Source organism: Neltuma alba, unplaced genomic scaffold (genome assembly GCF_004799145.2).
Source record: "Neltuma alba isolate B1F8T4 unplaced genomic scaffold, ASM479914v2 tig00012565_pilon, whole genome shotgun sequence".
Taxonomy (NCBI): Eukaryota; Viridiplantae; Streptophyta; class Magnoliopsida; order Fabales; family Fabaceae; genus Neltuma; species Neltuma alba.
The window spans coordinates 441,937-466,371 of record NW_021637020.1 but is presented as its reverse complement, the minus strand read 5'-3'; the positions used below and the strand labels follow the sequence as shown (position 1 = coordinate 466,371).

Sequence of the window (24,435 nt, the reverse complement as noted above, 5' to 3'; positions counted from 1 at the left end):
GTTTCTTGAGGCAACAGGGGTTCCACATTTAATTGCATGGCACGCATATCTTGCACCCCACGGGTCAACTCTGCATGGGGATCAACCACCACTTTACCTCCCCCAACCCCCCAAAAAAAACAATAGATGTTCCCATTATTTATAATTAATTCTAATTATTCACTTTAATTACCATTTTTAATTAAAAAGCTGCCCGCAAAGTCGCAAACAAGTCGTCAAATCAGACTTTTATTTTTTTGAAAAACTAAATTGCACATAATTTTTTAAGAAAATTTTAGTAAAAAATTCCTGTTTGAAAACTAATTAACTAAAAGAAGATAAATTTGAGTGCAACTATGATTTGTGAATACGAATTTTCTTTTACTGTGTACAACATATCTTTTATTGTATGTAAATAACTTTTGTATTAATGGTTGTTGTACATCATTAATAATATGTTGTATACAGCTGAAAATAAGTTGTATTCACAAATTATGGCTATGATCACTTAAATTTATATTTTTTTTAGCCAATTAAGTTTTCAAACAGAAACTTTTAACGAAAATTGTCATTTGTTAGGGGCATAAATAATTTAAACATTGAAATTTTATTAATAATTTTTTTTTAAAAAACACACTTAGAACTGCTTACAATTTACCCCGTATGTTACGAATTATCTTGTATACAGTTTACCCAGTCTGTTGCAACTTATTACATTCAATCATCCCGCTTAGCGGAAGCAGAGAAAAGCCACTCCTAGTTAGTAGAAAAACTATTTAATTAATCGGGATAGGTTAAAAAATTTAAATAAATTATTTAATTTTAACAAATGTCATGTGATTTTTTTAAAATATCTCAAAAAAGCATTAGATTATATATTAATTTATAAGTTAAATAAAATACTCTGGGAAAATTATTAATACAAGAGATACCATGGATTAAATTCCTATGCTCAAGATCAAAACTAATTTTTTAACTAACTGATATATTTAAGACTGAAAAAATATCTAGCAAGTGTTTCATATCTTGTGGCCGGGACCGGGACTACAACGATCATTGGACCACCATATGTTAGAAACGGACCAAAATCAATATGGTACCATAATTTTAATATTAAAGCTAATCTTTGTTCGTGGGTCGAATAACCACAAGCAAAGTTTACTCTTTGAGGCGAGGCCCAAATTGGGTTTTTCAATTAGGTGAGGCCCAGGGTTATGAAGCTTTAGGTGCCCTGTCCTTAGATCAGGGTGAGCCCAGACTCTTTTTCTAAATTTTTGTACCAAAAAAATTTAATTTCTTCTTTTTTTAAAAAAAGGAATAAAAACAGAAGGTTCTCTCTGTTTTTTTTTGTTTGGAAAATACTCCAAGAAATGAAATAAAAAAAGTAGTGAGAGTTAATGTTCATTTGGATTTGCTTATATAAGTGCTTATAAACACATTTAATATAAGTTAAAATAAAATTACTCTCAAATGTTTATCTTGTATTTTATAAATCACAATTAAAAAGTGCTTATAAGCAATTTCAAACAAGCTTTTAAAAATATAAAAACTTAAGAAAAAATCTAGCTTACCCCTTTGGCAAGACAAGTTTTGATTGCTCTTTTTTTGTCCCTTTCGACCGGTCATAAACAAGCTCTGATTAACGAGACAAGTGGTATAATAATGCCTTGAAAAATAGTGCTTTTAATTAATTTATGAGAGAATATGTATAAATTAGGGACTTTTAATAAATTCTCTCATTTCATTTGGCTAAAAAGTTGCTCAACGTACAGCCACCCCGGCGAGCACATGCAATATAACGACGTGGACGCAGCCTATTCATAAAACTCAAACTACGCCGAAGCAATTAATTATGTTTGCCTAACAATTCCATACGAAGAAGATTCAATTCCAAACCACGTGGCCCGCCATATCACCAAATTGAAGATACCGTTCTTTGTCACTTGGCCGACACTGATCCATTTTCTCCCAAACATGATAAAGAATCCAACGTTCATTTTTGAATCTTTCGCTTTTTCCTTCCGAAATTCTGGACCTCATAAATTTTGCCTCTTTCAGGTTCACACATAGCACCTGCATTGCTCTCTATTTGTGGCGTCTTCTCACAAACACTTCGCGTGCTTCCCCGAGCTCTAGCTAATTCTCGGGTCCTTGGCTTTTTTCAGTGAGTCTCTCTTAATCTGTTGAGTTGAAGTCATCATCGTACGAAGTTTAATCGGTGGGTTATTTTGAGCTCGTGAAGAGAAAACAAGATGATGGGTGCTTTATCTGTTGTGGGGGGTTCATCTGTGATGGACTCGCAGACTTCGCCATGTTTGTGTGTGGACGCTTTGCCTACGACGAGTGTGAATCTCAAGAGTGGAGATGTTATTTTGTGGAGGAATCCAGTGGGGAAGAAGCAGGTAGTGAAAAGTGGGGCCGTGGATTTGAGAAGCTCCTTCATTGATCCAGGGCGAGAGTGGCGGCTCTGTGTCACTAGAAGTTCTAAGAAGCAGCGCAAGGATCGAAAATTGGCCATTTTCAGTGAGCTCGGTGGGCAATATGAGGACACTTTTGGTGATGTTAAGGCGGTAATAAGCTTGGTTCTTGTTGATAACGATAACTCTGAATTATGGACCTTTCATTAAGAAAATCTGATAGAAATTTACGCTTTTAATCTTTATTATGGTCAATTAATTTTCCCTTCAGCATTTTGTTGTGTTATATACATCGCTTGGATTTCTTGGTGAATTCTTTGGGCTTCATCATGGTCTCTGCTTATAACTTGTTCAAATAGGTATTAGGATAACCGGAGCCTTTTTGACGTTGCTTCTTCGATGACAAAAGCCAGTTATTTGGCAATAATTTGGCCCTCAAAGTTTTCAAAAGATTTGCTAGCTTCGAGAACACACTAGTTGCCATCTGTTCCAAGCAAAGAGATGTTCTTGAAAGTTGAAAACAGTGTCAGGATATTTGGTGCACAAGACCCAACATGCATTAAAAAAAAGAAGTAATAAACGTGGCAGTTTCTGGTGTTTCTTTTTAGTCAGTTTACATTCCATAAACTTTAACCTTTGCAGGGTTTATCATAACATTTTCTCAAAATGTTACAATAAAGTGTCCTGATATATGCTTCCCAGGTATTCTCAGACAAAACTGAGGGCACTCGTTGCAAGTAGAGTGAATTTTTCATGAATATATGCTATTAAGACATAATAGAAGGAGAGAGAAAAGGATTTCGGAGAAATCAGGGTCTTTCCATGATGCCCTGTGTCTCTCACGAACTGTCGAATTTGGGCCGCATAATGCTTATGATGCTACTATGCTCATAGGGTAATTGGAAAAAACTTAAAGTAGCACAGCTTAAATAAGAGAAGACAGAATGCAAGTCACAAGGGATAAAATTGCAATCTACCCATTATCCAACTGATGTCATTTTTGGATACAGCAAATACTCAACTATTTCACTTACAAGGCTGTGAGGACTGTTCTACAGCAGCTGTATGAGATGAATCCACCTAAATACAGGTGGTTCTACAAGTAAGTACAATCTTTATATGCAGCTAGATTGCCTCCGTGAAAACCTTCATGACCGTGTATTATCTTTTCGGACAAAGCCAAGATTTAATTATAGGGGAGCGGAAATTAAAGGCATCAACAAATTTGTGTAAATTCCGGAGGAGCCGACAATGTATAACATCTGTATAATATTTTTTTTTTTTTTAAAAAAAAACACTTGAGGTCATCCCCCCGCCCCCCAAACAAAAGAAAAAACTTCCCTTTCCCTCTGCCCCTGTTTTGTTAGTTTGAAAACTGTGTTTGCTGACAGTCAGTGGTTGCTTACACGACCTGACCAAGAGGGATTAGTATATTATTTAATAGACTTAAAATCAAGAACTGGTTAACTAGGCAGGTGTCCCATGATAAGATTCTTAATCTCCTTCATGGTCGAGTCAATCTGTCTACAGATCAGCTTAGGTCAAGCACCTCTGTGGAAAGCGTCCTAAGTTTTGCAATTTAATTGCAAATTAGTTATTTAGCTAAATGTTAGTTATTTTTTTCATGTTGATTGCAAATTAGTTATTTAGCTAAATGTTCGTTATTTTTTTCATGTTGGCAGTTTTGTTGTATCAAACAAGCCGAAAGATGGGAAACTTTTTCTCCGAACCCTCGGGAAGGTAAAATCTTTAGCATCCAGTTAATTATTTCATTGTGGAGAATTTCCAGAAAATTGTTATTTTATGACTTTTTCTTTGAAGTTTTAGCACATTTTATATTTCTCGAACTATTCTATTTACTTTCACTCTAATTTTCGTACATTCACAATCAAAATAGACCATTCTGGAAAATTCTTCATGTTGGGCATTTAGTGTCAGCTTCACAACTCTTTTAAGTTGAAGAACCTACTTATGAATACTGCTTAGAAATTCTTTCACTCTATTCCTCCTCTCCTTTCAACATTACATCTTCATCTGATAGCATTATTCTTCATACCGAAGCTGTCTTCGATAATTCTTCTTAATCTTCTTTTAAAGCAACTGAGTCCTACTTGAGCCGACCTTATTGCGCACTCTGCTGCAGAATTGACCTCTACAAATATTTTATTCTAAACACATGCGCATAAGGTAGAACCGTGGAAGTATAAAAGATACCCTGCTTTCCTTTTTTTCTAAGGTGCCAAAAGCTGAACTGTCATCCATTAAAAATGAATTCATCCTTGTGCAATGAGTCTTTTTTTGATGGAACGTCCGGGACAGAAATGAGAGTAATATATCTCCCAGTAAACTGTACCATGGTTGATTGGTTGTACTAACACATCTCTTATATCATCCATTAAATGCCTTGAAACTATTCTAGTTGTTGCTCATACATTCAACCTTCATTAAAGGATTTGGACCCTGCACACTACTTTTATGCCTATCTTATCTTCATCATTTGGGTTATGCTTGGTTGTTTCTGTTCATGTAAATATAGAGAGTTAAAAAAGGTTATTTACTTAACAATTATGTTTCATCATGTTATATCGGCCACCCTTATTTGATAGGAGCATCAGGAACTTGCTGAGAGAGTGATGGTAACGCGGCTTCATCTTTATGGTAAATGGGTCAAGGTAATGGAATTACAAAAGATGATTGATTTCCAAGACATTTAATAGTAAAGCTTTTAGGAATGAAATGGTAATGTAAGTAAATTTATTAGTTTTAACATTTCTCCATTCATCATCATGCAGAAATGTAATCACGCTGAGATATACCAAGAAATCTCTGATGAGAACTTGGCGTTGATGAGGGAAAGGCTCATGGAGACTGTAATATGGCCCTCGGATGACACAAACACAGAAAAAATTGGCTGATAATAAGTCAGGACTTCTCATCTTACCTTTTGTTTTGCTTCCTTTCTATGTTTTAGCCTCTTCTAAGCTTAGGTTTTGCTTCCTTTCAATTGTGAGCTTTGCGTTCTGTAAATTGTGTATATATGTATAACTTCATCTATGATGATCCATGATTTAGGCAGTTTGATCCGAAGGATTTATAAGTGGGCTATATGTTCCGGGTAAGCGTGAAGAGTGCTTCCCGCTTTTAAACGAACCTCTCGATAAGCCCTTATTCTATTGCATAAGAGGTTCTCGGCCTAAAAAATGTGAGAATGATGTTGAGACTTAATTTACAGTGCACCAATGCACTTTTATCTTAATAGATTGTGCCCACAAACTAGATGGAAAAACCAGCGGAAGCGTAAAAAAGGAGAGGGAAAGAAAAATAATAATGGAAGGAATTAATTCTAAAACCATAGATTAACAGGAAGAAATTTTCTCAGAATTCTTTTTTTTTTCCCTTTTCTTCTCAAAACTTCATTTCCACTGTTAGATCAAATAATAAATAGTTTAGATTCTGTATTTTGTGAAACTATTATTATAATATTACATAAATAAGAACGAAAAGGTGGACATCCCGTTTTTAAAATATTAAATCTAAATTATCTATTTCTTAATTCAACGGTAAAGGAAGAAAAGAGAAAAAGGAATTTATCAACAGATATACTCACAACAAGGACGAATAACTGATTCTCAAAGATCAACAGATGCAGTTAAAGTTAGTAGGTTTAATAAAATATGTTAAGAACAACACATTTCTTTGTAAAAATATTCTCATGTATAATTGGCGGGTGGCTTTTAAGGATTGATTTCATTAATAAACACTCTTTTTAAACGAGGGTACAAAAGAAAACTTCTTGTTTATCATAAATAAGACCAAGAAAACTAAAAAAAAAATCTTTTTCTAAGGACCAGAAGGAGTTTATGTCAAGGGTAATAGTAACAGAAGTATTTCCCCCTCTCAGAATGACATGCGAAGGGTAGCTGTTTGTTCTCTATTCAGTGTAATTATGTCTATCATTAGACTTAAAGCATCATGGTTATGAAGGAAAAACATTAAGAGGTTTTCGGCCTAATAGCTAGAAAGATTATCCGCAAGGAACAATTGTGTGAACCAATCAAATAACTATTCATGCATTCTATTTAGCGGAGTTTATCTTTCACATGCCAGTTTACTTTGTTCTTTCACTTCATTGCCCACCTGGCAGCAGATATACATCTACTACACGCACGTACTTTGTGGCATGAATTAATAAATTTTGACCGTGAAAACTTCAAACCATACCACAAACTCACTTGAAGTTGCATTCTTTGAATGTACCAAATTTCTCCTTCAGCTGGGCTTTCTTAGAAATTGCTCCAATCTTCCAAAACCATGAGGGGAATTAAGAAAGAGTCGTTTTGTTATACCTAACCCATAAGGTGATCTTATCTCACAATGTATAGTCATGCTAATTAGGTTTTTGATATAATCTTGTCTTAGTTGTGAACACGATTATTTCTTAATTATGAAGAGATTTAAAAACTTGGCCTGATGTAGAAACGTAAATTATGTTAACAGTTAAAACTAAGATGCTTTATTATGTAAATGTTAACGCTCAGGATTTACGTTATAAAGTTGTAAATAAAATATAGGGACGCACAGTCACATGTATTCCAGCCTTGTTCAAAACTTGAGAAAAACCTTGATAGAATTGCTACAATATCAAGTTAGTTAAAATTATGGAGCGCTCTATCATATTAGACCATGAACGATTTCAGGTGCCAAACTTTTCACTGAATAACATTGTCATTGTAGTTCTGACTTTTACTGGAACTAGAGCTAAATTGATGGCAGTAAACTTGAGTCACACCTATATCGGTATTAAGAAATTTTCAAGGATTAAATTCATAGAGAAGGTATCTTTCAAAGACTACTAAATAGTTTCATTAAATCTTCTAAACAGGCGGATTGCTTCAGTTTCTACCAAAAAATCAGGACAAGTATGGGGGAAGCACTGCAAATTATGAAAATGGTGGATTGAAATAAAATACGCAGGAAGAGCCTGACTAACAATCAAAATAAAATCGAAAGCTTCTAGCAAAGCCAGAACGTAGGATATATCAAAATGCCCGCTAAAGCTACCAGAAGAAAACCCCAACATTTCCTTCCGGCTTTGGTATAATTTGAATTTCAAAAGAGGACCGCCTAAGGGCAAAGACTTTATCTAAAGCCTCTTGCCAACTACATTTGACTGAAAACCCGACATACATTGAGTTCATGACTCATTTTAGATGGCATTTTTCAATGATATTTAATTATTTATGAGCAATCACAACTTCGTAAATAAGCTGCAAGAAGCATCCTTGAAGCATATAGAGTGGCAAAAAGTAGTTGAGACATGTATGAGCGGAGATCGAGAAATTCATGAACCAGAAAAGGAACTGGGGCAAGAATGAATCTCAGAAAGATAGAAGCACCCTCAATTGCTATCCCTTGACATTGCTTAATCAGAATTCCACTATTTATCAGAGAGACAGAAACTAAGTTTTCCATATACCACTAATATGGTACAACACTAAAGCCAGTAACCCTATCTTGATCATCTGACTCAAAAGAAGTAATGCCAAATGCACTGAATAATGAAATGAGATATTGAGGGTAACCTGATCAGGAGTGCTTACAAAATTGAAAAGCTCTCGCACTGCTCTGACTGGCTAAAAATAGTACATAAAGTGATCACCTGCAACAGGAAACATAGAAAGCACACAGCAATTTGACTCATTAAACGGTAGCAAGATATAATAAACAAAACAGAACATACAATTGAAATGTTAGGCATCATCCCAGCATACAAAGCTATTAATCCAAGACAAAACGAATACTTGAAACTGAACAAATAAGCAAATGATCTCAATCAGATTTTCAAAAGGATTTCACCAGCTCATCATTTTCAATTTGCTGGTTTCTCAGTATTGAACTACAAACAACCTAACACCAGAGTTTGTTCTATATATTTACCATTGAAAGACAGAAGTTTCATAACCCATGTATAAATCCTCATGAAAGGAGACTAACCAGAAACGAACTTCTATGATAGCATGTAAATAATTCATTAAAGGACAATAAAAACATACCACATTGTAAGCTGAAGCACGGAGGCCGAATACCTTACATAGGTGAGAATACAAGGGGGGAAAAAATAAAAAAAGTTGCTGTCACTTTTTCTCTTCTTCGCATGCATATCCGGGCTTAGAAAGAAGGACACTTGAATAAATTCAGCTTTCACCAATAGGAATCTGGTCAAGTGCCATTCTTGCTCGAAGCTGCATCAGAAGAATAAAATGGGTAAAACCATTTAAAAAAATAGTATCAGACAAAGTCATTTTGTGATGAAATTTAAAAGACCTTCACATCCATGCATGGATCATTGACCATCTTCTTTATTCGAGAAACTATGCCAAAATTACGCAGTTTTACAACCCGGCCAAATGCACCAGGACTTGTTGGATTGGTGAGATTTACTATGACCCAAACAGCTGCCGTGGATAACCGACTGTCATTACTCTGCAAACACTGGTTGAAGAATGAGTCAGATCCATCCTCTGCCTCAGGAAATAGTTGGTGCATAACAGCTTCCTTGTGAAATTCATTTCCACTGGCAATATTGCAGAGTACATATATCCCCTACACGGAAAATAAAACCAGGGACATAATTATTAGATTGATGAAGAAAATAATAAATACCTACTCTTTTCCTTACACTTTGATTGTATCTTTTGCTGTCTACATACCAAGACTCCAACAAAATAAGGTGTCCACATCCTTCCCCCCCGGGGGGGGGGGGGATTTTGGCTGCCTTCTATCTATTCCTTCCAGCTTTCCTAGAGTATTCTTATTAGGCAGCCTAAGATAATGGAGGGCTTTGATGATGTTGAGTTTGTATTTTATGCATGTCACCATATGTATAACATGATTTCGTTTTCAAAAACACTGCTTTAAAATAGAGTAAAATATAATGACTTCCCTTAAGTTTGCTTAAATTATGGAGGCCATTCCTCTATTTTCAAAATCTATAGTTTACTCCAGTTTTAATACTGTTAAGAATACTCTGTCAAAGATGATGGCCAAATGTTAGAATTTTTTCCCACAAGTTAAACTATTTCATACTAAGATTAGTAAGCATCATATTTTAGCATTTTAATACTGACATTCAACAGAAAAAAGAAAGCATGCCAAAGTATGTCGATAATTTTCTGCTCGCAAGGCCCGAAGAAACACAGAATAACAAGGGAAGGAAAAAATCTCAATATCAACAAAATGCAGCAGTAATATCTTAAAAAACTTTTAAAGTTTGATGCCAGATGATGGTAGTCTCCAAGATTCAGCATACCAACCAAATTAAAGTTAGCAATCAGTTCAGAGGCACATACGGTACAAGTTATTAGAACATTTCTACAGTTTACCTAGTAAGGTATTAACAATTAAGAATGGCTCACAGAATTCATATCAGAAGTAACAAGGTACAGCTCCCTGATAGCAGCAGAGCATGACAATCTACATAATCAATTATCAACCTATGAAACAAAAATTGGATTCAAAAGTTATTCCTAACCTGTATCCTGATTTCAGCTTTTGAAGATTCTCGAAGTCGCCTTACAACAGCATCAAATATGATACCATCTTCAGCAAAAGCATATTCAACAAAGTCTATGAGCCCATCAACGAAATTGCGAACAAGGGCTAGAGTTTGTTCTTGAACAGAAGACTCAGGATCTGCAGAGTGCACACAGTCAAGGACAAACTTCCTCGTGGCCAGTGATAAAAAGGACATATTTATTGGTAGATACCAATTAACACCCCCCCCCCAAAAAAAAAAAAACAACTGAACTTTCAATGGGAATCTTACCATGGATAAGGTTAGCAATTGAAGATGCTGTCAACTCCATAAAGACTGCTTCTTTACATGTCTTCTCCGCATGAAATACCATGTTCCTCAATGCCCATACAGCATTCAACCTTAACGATGAATCCATAGATTTTGTCGATTGGACAAGCCCTTTAATGCCTCCACATTGTATGAATACTGACTTGCGAGGGGTAATGCCAGCCACTATGTTGCTGAGGGCACCAAGGGCTGCAACCTGGAAAACAACATAGCGAAAGGTGTGTTCAACTAGATCTCAATAAGCTCATAGACAATATCTGTTTCATTATGGCAAATAACAACAACTTTTTTTTTGGGGGGGGGGGGGTTAACTTTGGTGGAAAAACTTTAACTACTGTTGGAAACAATTTTCCTAGACACTGGTGGTAAGCTTTTAGTGATAGTAAACAATTAAAATAACGCTAATGGCCCTTACAGACATCATTTAATGCATGACATATTGTAATTCTCAATTAGTTTGAGTTTAGCGGACAATTTGATTACGTTACTTGTAGAACATCTTCTTTTATGTACTTCCAATACAAAAATTTCATAACTTTTTAGACATTAAAGACGTTAAGAGTCAATCTCAGGCATTCAGAATATCCGTTAGTTTTCAGTATGATTGACACCTCTTTTTTACACCTTTCGGTGCGTGAAATCAACAACTCCTCATTGTAAGTCAAAGGACAATATAGATACAATAAGCACACGTACCTGGACAGAAATAGACAAATCAGATAGAAGTTGAACCAAAGGAATCACAATGCTTTCATTCATAAAATGTCCTGCACTCAAATTCTGAATCACATTTTATACGTGTTAATTACACATAAGATTTGAAAAATTCAAGCAGAATAACCGTTTCAGCTTGTATACCTTGATTGAGCGAGAGCTGTTTCTTAAGCAAATGCATGCTGCTTTGCGTACATCGGCATTATCATGAACTAGGGCATCAACAACTAAGCTCAACACCTGTGTATTCACAAACGTTAGAAGCTGATAACTTTGCAGAATTAAAAGTATAGCTACTCTAGGTCAGAAGCATCATTAGTTATCACATTTACAAGTTGCCATTATGAATTGAAAAACAAAAAAGTTGACTTCAGTTATCTACCAGAAGAAAAATATTTCGGCACTGGTTCAACATGTTGAAAATATGGATGATAGGAAACAGTCTTAACAAAAATCGATGAACTTATTCATGAAAACAGACGATACAAAGTATTGGTGGTAGTAAAAGTTGTTTCTGAAGAAATACTTTTATAGGTCAAACTATTCAGAAATAATAAACTTCACATTGAAGCAAGAGATAAACAATCTGCACAAGCGTTGATAGCAAAAAACTAGCATATAAGCCTGTTGGCACTCAAAAACCTACTTATTCTAGCTTTAAAATTCAATATAAATGCACCAAAAAGAAATATAAATTTTGGACAATATTACGCAGTCACGATAACTGATTTTCTATTCAATCTAAACCCAACAATAATCCTAAGAGGAATTCTAAACTCCTTAGCTAAGTGACTTAGTCAAACTGCAGCTGTATGCAATCCAGGGACACACACACACACACTCTAGAATGCATACAAACATAACGATGACCAGACAGAGACCAAGAGATATGCTTGGCACATAAAAATAGATTATGTTCACTTTCCAATATGGCAAGATGGAACAAGAAAAGGAGAAGACAAAAGGGGCAAGAAGACTACAAAAATAACATTCTGAAAACAAAGCTACTTGCAAATCTGTTTGTTTATGGACTCTCCATTCAATTTCGTTCCCAAAATATATTGTGTCATCTCCAATCAGCAGTCATGTATCTCCTGTTACCTTAGACCCTCAACTACACACGTGTGGCCTCTCATAAGATGCATAAAAATTATGAGAAATCAAGACTCATGCTGAAACATCAAGATCCGCTGTAGAGATGACTGGCTAGAGTTTTAATGAGTAATTTCCACCATGTGGTCACATCCAGCAAATATATGAGACCTAGGATTATTTTGATAAATAGTCTCCAGGGAACAACGGACCTGCAATGTAAGAAACCTAGACCGGCAGCACTCCAACTTTGAGCAAAGATCACCCAAGGCAAGAAATATCCCTTCAAGGCGTCTGGGATTTGAGGAAGATTTTTGCAAGTGGCAGTAGAACTTATCAATAGCATTTGCCTCAAATGCTAGCTTATGTAAATCTTCCTTTTCTGCAATTAAACTAGAGAAAGCTAAGGAAGCTTCATCTCCAACTTGACCAGGATCATCAAGAAGCTCAAGCAAAATATACACCAATTTAGTCTTAATTCCTAAGTCTTGCAGATGGCAAGAAGAAGAATTCTTAACACAAATCAAGCACAAGCAGGCAAGTAACCTTGTCCGAGAATATCTATCCTTGGTCAACTCAATAATGGAGTTTAGAGCTCGTCCACCATGATGGGCCATAAATTTAGAGACAGCTTCAGGATTGTTTTTAAGAATTGTAGCTAGGGACTCTAAACAAGCATCTCGCTGACTTAGAGAACCATCAAGAAGGCCAATAATTTTCTCCAAAACACCAGCATAGCACAAAATATTTTGCTCTTCGCTTGTCTCACAAGAATGAATAACAATGCTTGCACCTAGCACTGTGAGATTTTCGTTCTCATTTTTCAATAGGGAAAGAAGAAATTCCCTGTTTTTCTCTAGAAAAAAATCACATTTTGGAGCTAGTTTCGATTGATAAATCATTCGTAGAGAACGTGCAGTGGCATCTACAACCTGGAACAAAGAGGAAAATGGCTATCATATCACATTCAGAAACAATATGCAGTTGAAAACAGGAATAGAGAGGGTGCACATAGTTGACAGTAATATACTATCAAGGATCAAGGCAGATGTATCTTGTTTTCACCTACGAACCTCTTTAAAGGAGGAAAATGATAAACTCATTTTCTTCCTCAGTCTGCTTGTCCTAGAACCAAAAAGTAATAATAGAAATTTATAACTGATGAAGCTCAGTGGATGAAAATTAGCATGATTACATTCAGCTATAATTTATGCATCATGTATAGTTTACAGACAGCACTGAACACATAAAATGTATGATACACTGTCGGCAACAAGTTGAAATATGCAATATTGCCTGCAAAAGTCACAAACTAGGAAGATAATGCCAGAAATATGAAATAGCATCAGAAGCTAAAATGCATTAGAAGCACTAGTTCATAACGATCCTATTTGGCCAGTATAGTACTAGCTAATTGACAATAATATCACTGACTTTTTAAATTTTATGAAGTATTTGTGGCTAGAAGGCATGTGAATTCCACAAGAATTAGACCCATCAATTCCCAAGCTAAGGATGAGCTTAGCAGGGATTAAAACCAAATGAAGTAGAGACTAAAGCAATACAATTTATATCACCAAAAAAAAGAAAAAAGTAATACAATTTAGTAATATTTGCTATAGGGAAAGGAAGAGGGAGGAGAGCAAGCGGACAGGTCAGAGCTTCCACTATCCTAAAATGATATGTTACTCAGTCCCCACACAAGACATAATTGATTAAAAAACAGTGAAAATTAGAATGAACTTGCATTGTCAAAGGCACACATGCTCTGCGGCCTCAAATAAATGAAGCAAAGACCTACCAGTTGAAATATAATTTTGAATTTAAAATGTTACACATAAGGGCAAAATATAAATTATGGATGAAGAACAACTGATTCCCATTTGATTTATTATCCAAATAAGCTCCAAATAAAAATTGCAGCTCTCAACCCTTTAAATTTCTGCCTCCTCTATACTTTTTCCTCTTCGGTGATGCCTCTACATGGATTTCCCTAGTTTCCAGCTTGTTATAAAGCAAGGAATATAAGGTTTTTTCCCCCTGTTCCACAATTAAGTGGTACAGATAAGTGTTCCTACCATGTACTTGAAAGAATATATTGAAAGGCATTCATCTTAGAAGCACAAAGCAATCATCAATTGAAAGACTTGATTCCTGTGAAGACCAGTTCACATTACAATTAATTAAATTGAGAAGAACGATGCAAGCGGTAACAATAAAGAATTTTATTACGAACAAGACTTCCTATATCAGCAAGAACTGAATGGGAAAATTGTTTATTATTAAAACCATAAGTATATCCGAAGAGGTGATTCCATATGCATTTAGCAACGACCGTAACACAGACCCACCGAACAAGTAAGATGAAAACTTCGATTTGAAACGAAACAAAAACGCAGGTGGATTTCATTTCTAAGGTCGTACAGAGGACACTCAAGCAATACAAACTCTTTCGAACAAAGGACACTCAACAGACTGCGGATCAAATAATCCACATTTCATAATATAATTTTTAACGAATTTCTCTGATCGCAAACTAGTGATCAACCAACCTGTTCAGAGCATCACACTTATATTTAAGCACCAACCTCTAACAAACGAGACCATTAAAGGACGGTTACAATTAATTGAGTTCACCTTCTCGTCGGCAGCAGAGAGGAGATTGAATAAACGAGGTAGAACGCCGGTGTCAAGCACAGCACGTACGCCAGCGTCAACGCCACAGGCAAAGCTGCCGAGCACCGCCGCGGACTGGACAATGAGGTTGGCGCCAGAATCGGAATTGGCGTCAGCTTCGGCAAGAACAGAAGCGACAACGGGGACTGTACCGAGCTTGATGTAGGAGAGCTTCTTGGTTCGGTTGCCGATGATCTTGTTCTTTACCTCTCTGATAGATTTGAGCTTGATTTCGCAATCACTGGAGGCGAGGCGGTCGAGGATGGGATCGGATGTGGTGGAGGAAACGGGTGGTGTGGTGATGGAGGATGCTGAAGTGGTGGGCATGGTTGCGGTTGTCACCGGAGTCTTTGTCGCCTGTAGCGGTGGTGGAAACTCATGCAAACCGGAGAAGAAGAAGCGAGCTCCACATCCACAACCACGATGCCGGAGAGAGAGAATGGTTTTTTCTATTTTTTGGCTTGTTGTTTGTTTGTTTTTTTTTTTTTATTTAAGAAAATTAATCTTAGCTTAGTGGGGCTCTTATGCAACATTGAAATGTACGGTTATTATCAGAAGGGGCAAAAGGCAAATGCCTGGTCATGCGCATCCAATAATACCCAATGTAAGAAACCCACATGTCTATGACTTAAGTAAGCAAAATTTTAATAAATTGTATCACAATTTAAGTTTATAATTTTCTGTCATCCTGAGTTTTTTACATTTAATTTTGTTTATTCTATATTCATGCTCTTTTTTCTGGACAGAGATATTTATTTTGAATTCAAAAGCCAAAAGCAAGTATGGGGAATGTACAATGTATTAAACCTCAGACCAAAAAAGGGGGCCAAAAAAAAAAAAGCTGTGCTAGTGTGTTAGACCTTGTTTGGAAAGTAATAAAATAATAGCTGGAAAAAAGGGAAAGTAGAGTAATAAAATAATGTGTTAACACATAAGAAAACTACAAAATTAATAGCTAAAAGAGACAAACAAGAAAAATAGAAAAAGCAAAAAAAGTTTATTAACCCTTCAATTAGGTTTTTATCGTTTAATTTCTTTTTAATGAATTGCCCCTATCATTTCAAAGGACCATAAGAGGTCCCCATTTTACTCCGGACAGTCTCATTGTATTACTTCTGGTAATCAATTATTCTTTTTTTTGGGGGGGGGGGGGGGGTAATCATGTACGGTCAATTATTCTTGTTCTTGACTGTTGAGGATCTTCATTGATCCCATCAATTGTGTGATGAACAGATGAAGAAAGCAGTGCTGTGTAAAATGGGATGAAGATGAAGTAGCAATCTGGATTGCTGACGTGGCAAGTGCTGGTCAGGATCGTGTGTTCACGAGTAGCCAAGTCAGACGCTTCTTGCCACGTATGTTTACACATCAGCCAGAGATGCGAAGAGATTCATTCGCCCTTTATCTTTTTATCCGGAAGCCTCTGAGCTCCCTGCGGTCCATTCGTGGGATAAAATTTGCCAAATAAATGGTTTGTAACTAGTAAAGCTCATTAATTACTTTAAAAAAAAAACTAGTAAAGGCTGACATGCACGATATTGAATTTTTTTTTTTTGGGCCAGAGCACGATATTGATATTAATGATATAGATATTGATGATAATGTCATTGATATTAATATTAACCAGACTCGTTTCTTTATATATTGTATGAGGTGAAAAAAAATATTGTCAACTTCATATAAATTTTATTATAATCTTTTATGTATTGATATTGATTATTATTTTTTTTATTTTGACCGGTCTAAATATGTTCCGAGATAGTCCCATGCATGGTATTGGTTAAAAAATCTATGTGGCAGAGTCACAACTGAGAACAGTCATATTAGTTTTAAAAATAAGATATATTATTCATAACATAAACAAAACATAATATAAATTCTTGTAGAATTTATTATAGAATTATTAACATATTAATATATTGATACTACCTCCGGTCTTAATTATAAAAATTAGTTGACTAATTTAAAAAGATTAAAGAAATAAGTTAAGTTAGTTATTTGTAATAAATATGTTTTGTTTATTTGTAATAAATAGGTGTTGTCTTTTCTAAAATATCCTTACTCATCAAATATGTTAATTAGAATTACTATTATTAGAAAAATTATCTTAAAAAAAATATACAAATATTTAAAACAAAATATATTATAATCTTATATTTACGATCAAAATAAAAATTAAACAAAACCTTGATACTAATTAAAAAAATAAGTCTCAAGACCCGGAGACAGAGTCATGCGTCCCATCGGTTTGAAAAAATTGCGGGCGATTAGCTGGCAGCAATGATTGACAAAAGAAAAGATTGACGTCAACAAATTTTGAACCATCAGTAAATAGTAATGCAAAAATTAGAGAAAGTAGTAATTTTTTAAGAGATTCATAGAAATAATAAAACTTAGGAAAAAAAAATTGCATACTTCAATTTATAAGCACAGCATGATTCTATTAAAAAGGACATCAATAATTAGAAGTCATAGAATTAGTACAGCTTCAACAGCAATGAAAGTAAAGCAGGGGAAGAAGAGCAATTCACAACATGAACAATTAATCTGTCCTCCTTGGATGACTAATGCAAACGAGCTTGGTGGAGCCAGCATGATGCAGCAGACAAACGACCAACTAGAGGAAAGTTTAGGAAACCATGTCATTGCCATCATCTTCATCACCTTCTCCAGTTTCATTGAACATGTACTGGCTCTGATACTCCATCAAGTACTGTGTTGATCTTTTGACATCCAAGAACAGATGGTAAACCCTATTTATATCCTCCAAATCAACTACCTTCCCTTTTCGCTTTTGGCATGCTAATGCAGCTCCTGTAATGAGATGGATAGCATATCTCAAGGATGTTTCAACGCCTATTTTGGTTAACAATTGCTTTGCACCCTCTGACATTTCCACTTCTTCCTCTTGGGTTCTAATATCGAGAATCTTGCGAATTTCATCCTCGGTATAAGGTTGAGTGGAGATTATGAGTAGGCGATCGAGTAGATCAATTGGAATACCATGTGGGGATTTGTAATTTGTGCCTCTGATGGTTGTGATGCCTCTGTTGGTAGCAACAACTAATATGGGAGCCATCTCGTTCTCAAGAGCCCGGTTGAGGAAGGAAAAGCACTCAATGTCAAGCATGTGCACCTCATCGATGAAAAGAACACCCGGCACAATTTCTGCCTTCCCTTCTTCTCTCCACTCTGCAACTTTTGTGTCAATTTGTTCTCTTACTTCTGCACGAATTTCGCCTGTATCACCAGTGAAGAGAGCCAGAAATCCCTGTGTTCTGAAATTGAAGGAATTAAATTAGATAACAGCGAGAAGCAACAAGAGAGACCATGATCAGCTCATCAATGGAGTTTCAAAACAGTCAATGCACGCCTTAAGGAAACTTGGGACATCGTTGTCTGGAAAAAAGAAATTGATAATGACATAATGGAGAACAAGCGCATTAAATCATATCAAAGCATAAATCATTAAGTGCAAAAGACCCAGTAATTCTAAATTAACACTCTTATTATCAGTCGTGTTAATGTGCCAATTACCAGTTTTGACTCTATATATATATATATATATTTGGCCAAACCAATTTTGCTATATAAGATTCTCAGAATAGTGGACATGTTACTCACAAGCTAAATAAATGACAGCCAAAAAGCCACGCCAACCTAGTCCCTGAGGCATTTGTCAGTTTACATTCAACTTCTGTACCATTTCATTTTTCAACCTGGGCACGGTGGCACCTCCACCAGGTCCCTCCCATGTTCCTACCAAATCTTGTTAAAATTAAGAGAAGATCAAATTTAAATTGGCGATATACATACAAATTGCTGAGACCTACAACAGAGTTCAAACTTGCTCAGCTTTTACCCTCTATCAAATTGTGCATTTGATACAAGTTCGTGTAGACACTGTGGAGCTTTAGACATACCTCAACCGCAAATTTATTGCTAGGGTTTTTCATCTTTCATACGTATGTTAGTGTTAAATAAAAGACAGGCCAAGCAGCACCACTCTTAGCACCCAACAAACTGCCTCCTTTAACAGGTACAGGTTACAAAATTTCACAAGGGCATCCCAGATTCCAGGACTCGCTAATTTAAAGACTAAAAATATTCAGGGTTTTCAGGGACTAAGGAAAATCATGCCCCAACAGCTTGTTGGTCAATCAGGAAGACCATTTTAGGTTTTGCCAGTGATAAACTGCCATTAATAGAAAATACACAAGATTTAGAGAACCAATTCGAATCCCGGCCAAACCTAAAGACTATACTACGCTACAGTATGACCTTACAATAAGTTGATTCTCAATAACAGGAACAGAAGACACCGATGTTAATAATCAAGCAAGATAAACCTAATTACCTGCTGTTTATAACATCAATTTCATGGAGAGTGACGCAATGTACAACCTCCTTCCGCTTCTGCAACTCCCCATCGGGGCATTGCACAAACTTAACCTGTGGTCCGGTGGCATCGAAATCCCTCGACCTGGAAAACGACCTCCCAAGCTTCGTGATCTTGCCAGAAGCCTTGTCTATAGCAATCACATCGCCACTACTCACCTTCTCCTTCCCCAGTGCCTCGATCATCTTGGCTCCCAAGTCATACACCGTCTCCATCTCCGTCGTCTTCAGTGTCAACTTCCCAGTCTTCGACGCAGCACCAGCCGCCGCCGGCCTGTCAATTTGGACCTCAACGACCTCACCTTCAATCACCTCTGTCTCTTCCTTAATCCGCACACCAATTGCTTTGCGAAACGCCTGCATTAGTGCTTCAGTTTTCGACATCTCGAGGGAGAAAAGCTCACTTCCGGCAATCATGGCAAAAGGGGTTTCAAGGCCCAAGGACTTGGCCATGCCCATGGCAATGGCGGTCTTGCCAGTACCAGGCTGACCGGCAAGAAGTACCGCCCTTCCTGCAATTTTACCCTCTTTGATCATCTGAAGAATAACGCCGGCAGCTTTGCGGGCCGCTGTCTGACCCACCATGCCTTCGGATACGTCGCGAGGTTCCAGGGCAGAGTCCAGGCCAAGTCCACGGATGTGTGAATGAGCACCTATGCGCTCTATTCGCGTGAGATCACGGCTTTCAGAGAGCTTCAGCTCCGCCATGGTGACGGTGGTGGGAGTGAAAGTTCCGAACTTGGGAGGGTTTTAGGGTTTAGGACCTCCTGTTGTTTTTCACTCGAGGTCGCCGATTTTACTAGTGCGGGCGTGGTGACACCTCACGCGCGCGCGGAAAAATGAAAAATCACCCGCGAGGTCTTCATAAATATCCTCATTATAAGAACTAGTTAATTAATTTACGGAGATTAAAAAAAAGTTAAGTTAGTTATTTGTTATAAACAGGTATTATTTTTCTTAAAATATCATTACTAATTAAATATATTGACTAGAAATACTATCGTAGAAGGATTATCTTGAAAAAAAATGTATAAATTTAAAGACAAAATGAATTGGAATCTTATATCTAAAATCAAAATAAAAGTCAAATGAGGACCGGAAGTAGTATAAAACCTAAAAATCTTATGATAAATTGATAAGTGTGTAATTTCAAAAATGCACCATTGCATCCTATTCTTATGCCCGTTTGGTACGTTGGAATTGGGGTATTTTTTCCAAACCATCGCATGCCACTCTCGTTGCGTGATTTTTTCAAGTCCAATTCGGATCCCCTTTTTTTTTTGCCAACTGATCCCGTGATGATTTTCCTAAAAACAAAATATATATATATATATATATATAAAGAAGAATGATGAATTGATGATTAAACAGCTTTGCAGGGAAATTAAAGTATCTAGTAATATTTTAAAAAAAAAACAAATGAATTTGAATTGTTTAAATTTGATATGATAATTTTTCAAACATTAAATATAAGTTGTTTAATTTTGCACCTTACGATGAGGATGGAGAAAAATAAGGGAGAGGGACGCTACGGCAGGAGTTAGCCCAGAGACGGATTCGGTTTATAAAATTTTTGGGGCCAAAAAAGTGTGTCTTAATTGGATAACTAGGAATATGGGGCTGTCATTGGCCCGCATTTTGGTCGGGTCAGGGCAGTCTAACCCATAAAAAAAAAAAAGAGTTGGAAACTCGAAATTTAAAAAGTGTTTGGATAGAAATTAAATTATAATTTTAAAAATATTTTTACTGTATATGAATAAATATATGAAGGAATTTCTCTTGTTTTACTAAAAAATACTTTCAAGAAGTGCTTTTGGGTGCTTCCAAACACTCCCTTAAATTCAGCTAGTGTTCTTGATGGGCATCAATTTTAAATGATTTCTTTTTTTATTTTTTCTTTGGTTACTAAAAATATATAAATATGTCTATAGGAACATCATAGATTTTATTAGAAGAAATTTTTATTTTATTATTAAATGTTTTCTTATTTAGTTTATTTTATCTTCATTTAATATTTTTATTTTATTGAAAAAAAATTGTCAGAATGTTTTTTTTATCACTAGCTATAGAGTATAAAAAGAGTTTACCTCTTATTAGAGAATTTCTCCTGTGTCAGTTTTAAAATGAGGTGATATTTAATCATCATTGAGCATGTTATTTATAGGCAAATTTCCTTCCCGAAATCAAAAGCCACACTAGCTGGATGTTTTAATACTGAAAAAAAAAATATAAAGGATGAATAAGGATATCTGATTATAAGTATCGATTTAAATATATTTCAAGTAATTAAAACGCTAAAATATTCCAACATGTTGCCAATACAACACTCCTCATCATCGTCAATATCATGTCGGTAATCAATTAATTAATATCAATAAACTACATATAAATCCAGTGGGAGCCGCGGATGAAAGTGCTTGTTCCCGCGTGGCATCCCCTTATGGGGTTTATTGCTTTATTATTCCACAAATAGATAATTACGCGTATGTATGTTCTGTGGCAATATATGTATCATTTCTGATATTTAATATAAAAGTTAGCTTGATTTTAATTTAATCTTAAATATAATATCATAATATATTTATCTCTCATATTTATATATTTTTAAAGTAGTCATCATAATAGTTGTACATATTAAAAATTTTATTAAATAGTAATTTTAGCTAATACATGTGATCAGTAAAAGTATTCTAGAAAAAATAATACTTATTTATTATAAATAATTAATTGAACAAACTTTTTAATTTATTCAAATTAGTTAACTGGCTTTACCAGTTAAGCTAATATTAATAGATAAACATATACTATCTCTCGATGCTTCAGCAGTAATCATTCTTTTTCAGTGAGGATAATAACATAATCATTGAAACAAGCTGAATGTAGCATTCAATGCCCTTCCTTTTAAGTTTTACACCCAGACGGCGATGACAATGATGATAGGAAATTGATTGATTCGTAAAAGAGAAAGACAATTAACAAAAGCTTGAAGTTTCTTTTTAACAATTTCACACCGCAATGGTGATCTTCTCCTGGCAATAATAACTTCAATTTTCACTTGAAATTGTTTGATTGAATAGCCCATCTTAATTCGTAAACGGGAAAAAAGCTCAGACTTAAAATATAAGTTAGTGTAATATGAGATGAAAATTAGCCAAGATAATTAATCAAAATAACTACATCGACATATTGGTCAAATTGGAAGTGAAAATGAATATAGAAAGATACATTAAAACCTGCTATAAAAGAAGTAATTTCATGTTTTTGAGGATCAAAGTTAAAAGTTACCATGTCATTACAAAAATTAAAAGTTACCATAAATCATCGAATGCTTTTAGTTAACCCATAATCATCGTCTACACATCTCAACCCACTCTTTAGTGCTGATTATTATTTAATACATCTGGGTTAAAAAAGATTCTTGGATATTTATAACTCTTTCCTTTATACTTTCAGAATAAAAAGAACTGTATTAATCTTGAGCAAAAAAAGTTAAATTATATTGTAGGGGGCTTTTTCCATAAATAACTTGCATTAACATGAATATTAACGCCTAACATAACTACAACTGATTGCTTGCATTATCAATTACTTGTATGATAACATAGTCAGAGTACACCACATTTCGCAAATATATGAAATCAAATCAATTATAATTTTACAGTAAAAATAGGTAAAAAGAAACTCACGAACAAATAACTAATTCTTTTGTACTGTAAGTTTCTCAAATAGATTTTAGTGCCAATCGCGAAACTCTCTTTACACGGGATCGAATTCCTAACTAAATGTTTAAAGAATTTAGTTAAGTGTCGATTGTGCTAAATCTCGTAGCTGAATACCATTTTTTTTTTTAACGAGAAAGGGAAATTAAATATTAAAATGGCAATAAAGATAATGAGAAGGGATATAATTAAACTGATCGAATTCACGTTACAAGCAGTGATGTTGTGAGGTGGACGTGATAAAATAAAGAAGGACTTAATTAACCACGACGGCACGATGCGTCTGTTTGAATACGATCAATAACTTAATTATAAGATTAAGCAACCTTAAACTACAAGGATGTCCACCTCGTAAGACAAAGAAGACAACTAAAAACGCCACTAATTAACCCCCACATGGATAATCTACGGACGTGTCCATCCTTTTATTCCTTTCGTTGTTTATCTAATCCTTTTTGTAAAACCCCCCTACGCGTCATTGTTCGGAATAATTTATGCTTTATGTCCTCTCTCTTACTCGACGCTTCGTGTCAATTACAAGAGTATGGCTTAAGAAAGATACCTGGGAGCCGCACACGCGCCCAAGTTGTCCGTTTCTATTAAACTGTTCAATTTTTTTTGAGTGAGCCTTAATTATATTAAATATCTTTTTAAAAATATTACTCACACCTTATGGTTATTCATGGTGTATTAAATGAGCGAGCCAATCTACATATACTTATCTGAAAAATATATATAATTAAAGGTAACAATCCAATTTTACGTAACAATATCTCTTATATTTCTAGCAATTTTACTATATATATGTATATATATTTAAGAGCGAGACAATAGGTTTACTTGATAATTTTTTTCCTCAAAATATTCACATTTATTACACATAGTAACTGAGTTTTTATCAAGGACGGTCATAATGCACATGACTGGGAGGTATATTTTAAAAAAATAATACATATTTATCACAAATAACTAACTTAAATAATTTTTTTAGTATTAATAAATTACTTATCTAATTTTTATATTGATAAGCGAAGATAGATATGATAAAAATGTCGGTTCATATCACGTTGAGAATTTGGATGAAGTAAAAGATCACGCTGGGGTAATCGTCATAATATCATAAAAATATATTGAGTTAAGCTACAGTGTTAGAATGGTAATTAATCAGGGTATTCAGTGAAACTTATTTCTTTTTTTTTTTAAAAAAAAAAATGTCATCCTAAGATATAAAGGTATCCTAATATAATTGTTGCTTCCAGTGTTCAAATTCTCAGATCATCATATCCTATATTGACTACATGGAAAAGGAAGAGAAGAATCTTGTGAGGATGATGAAAACAAAAAGCGAATGAGGAAAGAAGCCTTGATATGGCCCACAGCGCTTTCTTTTGTTGACGTTTATTCTGTACCTGTCCGTCTTCTTAACACGTCTGTCTTTCACGTTTCCCACCTTCCAGTGTTGGTGTAGATTGGCTTTATTATTTTATTATAAATACTTATAATAAGTATATTTACATGTAAAACTTTTTTCACGTACAAAAATTATTTATAAATTACTACCTCCCTCTCTTATTAT

At 35.0% G+C, this 24,435-nt stretch overlaps 3 protein-coding genes across 4 annotated transcripts; 1 reads left to right on the top strand and 2 right to left on the bottom strand.

Moving 5' to 3' along the window:
• Nucleotides 1-2,063: 2,063 nt before the first annotated feature.
• LOC114728666 (chaperonin-like RbcX protein 2, chloroplastic) lies at nt 2,064-5,501 on the top strand. Its single transcript, XM_028915594.1, has 5 exons — nt 2,064-2,549; nt 3,407-3,498; nt 4,079-4,136; nt 5,003-5,068; nt 5,189-5,501. Exons 1-5 carry the CDS (start codon nt 2,232-2,234, stop codon nt 5,309-5,311), a joined length of 657 nt encoding a protein of 218 aa, XP_028771427.1. The 5' UTR covers nt 2,064-2,231; the 3' UTR covers nt 5,312-5,501.
• Nucleotides 5,502-7,651: 2,150 nt separating this feature from the next.
• LOC114728712 (armadillo repeat-containing protein 8) lies at nt 7,652-15,197 on the bottom strand. 2 transcript variants are annotated; one of them, XM_028915646.1, is made up of 9 exons: nt 14,704-15,197; nt 12,279-12,998; nt 11,119-11,214; nt 10,957-11,040; nt 10,222-10,456; nt 9,928-10,088; nt 8,721-8,999; nt 8,450-8,638; nt 7,652-8,055 (listed from the first exon to the last, which is right to left on the bottom strand). In XM_028915646.1, the coding sequence occupies exons 1-8, from the start codon at nt 15,067-15,069 to the stop codon at nt 8,591-8,593; spliced, it is 1,989 nt and encodes a 662-aa protein (XP_028771479.1). In that variant the 5' UTR covers nt 15,070-15,197; the 3' UTR covers nt 7,652-8,055; nt 8,450-8,590. The 2 variants fall into 2 exon arrangements, with proteins under 2 accessions (XP_028771479.1, XP_028771480.1); XM_028915647.1 differs by having other exon boundaries at nt 8,483-8,638.
• Nucleotides 15,198-17,135: 1,938 nt separating this feature from the next.
• Nucleotides 17,136-19,921, bottom strand: LOC114728683 (ruvB-like 2). Its single transcript, XM_028915618.1, has 2 exons — nt 19,100-19,921; nt 17,136-18,020 (listed from the first exon to the last, which is right to left on the bottom strand). The coding sequence occupies exons 1-2, from the start codon at nt 19,846-19,848 to the stop codon at nt 17,372-17,374; spliced, it is 1,398 nt and encodes a 465-aa protein (XP_028771451.1). The 5' UTR covers nt 19,849-19,921; the 3' UTR covers nt 17,136-17,371.
• Nucleotides 19,922-24,435: the final 4,514 nt, after the last annotated feature.

Bases quoted from the DNA above. Each gene is read 5' to 3' on its own strand.
- LOC114728666 (XM_028915594.1), top strand. From the start codon at position 2,232: ATGATGGGTGCTTTATCTGTTGTGGGGGGTTCATCTGTGATGGACTCG. The intron at 2,550-3,406 runs GTAATAAGCTTG...TTTTGGATACAG, and splicing joins CTTTTGGTGATGTTAAGGCG to CAAATACTCAACTATTTCAC. The intron at 5,069-5,188 runs GTAATGGAATTA...ATCATCATGCAG, and splicing joins TTTATGGTAAATGGGTCAAG to AAATGTAATCACGCTGAGAT.
- LOC114728712 (XM_028915646.1), bottom strand. From the start codon at position 15,069: ATGCCCACCACTTCAGCATCCTCCATCACCACACCACCCGTTTCCTCC. The intron at 10,457-10,956 runs GTACGTGTGCTT...GTTGTTTTCCAG, and splicing joins ATTTGTCTATTTCTGTCCAG to GTTGCAGCCCTTGGTGCCCT. The intron at 9,000-9,927 runs GTTAGGAATAAC...TTTTCCGTGTAG, and splicing joins AAGCTGAAATCAGGATACAG to GGGATATATGTACTCTGCAA.
- LOC114728683 (XM_028915618.1), bottom strand. From the start codon at position 19,848: ATGGCGGAGCTGAAGCTCTCTGAAAGCCGTGATCTCACGCGAATAGAG. The intron at 18,021-19,099 runs GTAATTAGGTTT...CTTCAATTTCAG, and splicing joins ATTGATGTTATAAACAGCAG to AACACAGGGATTTCTGGCTC.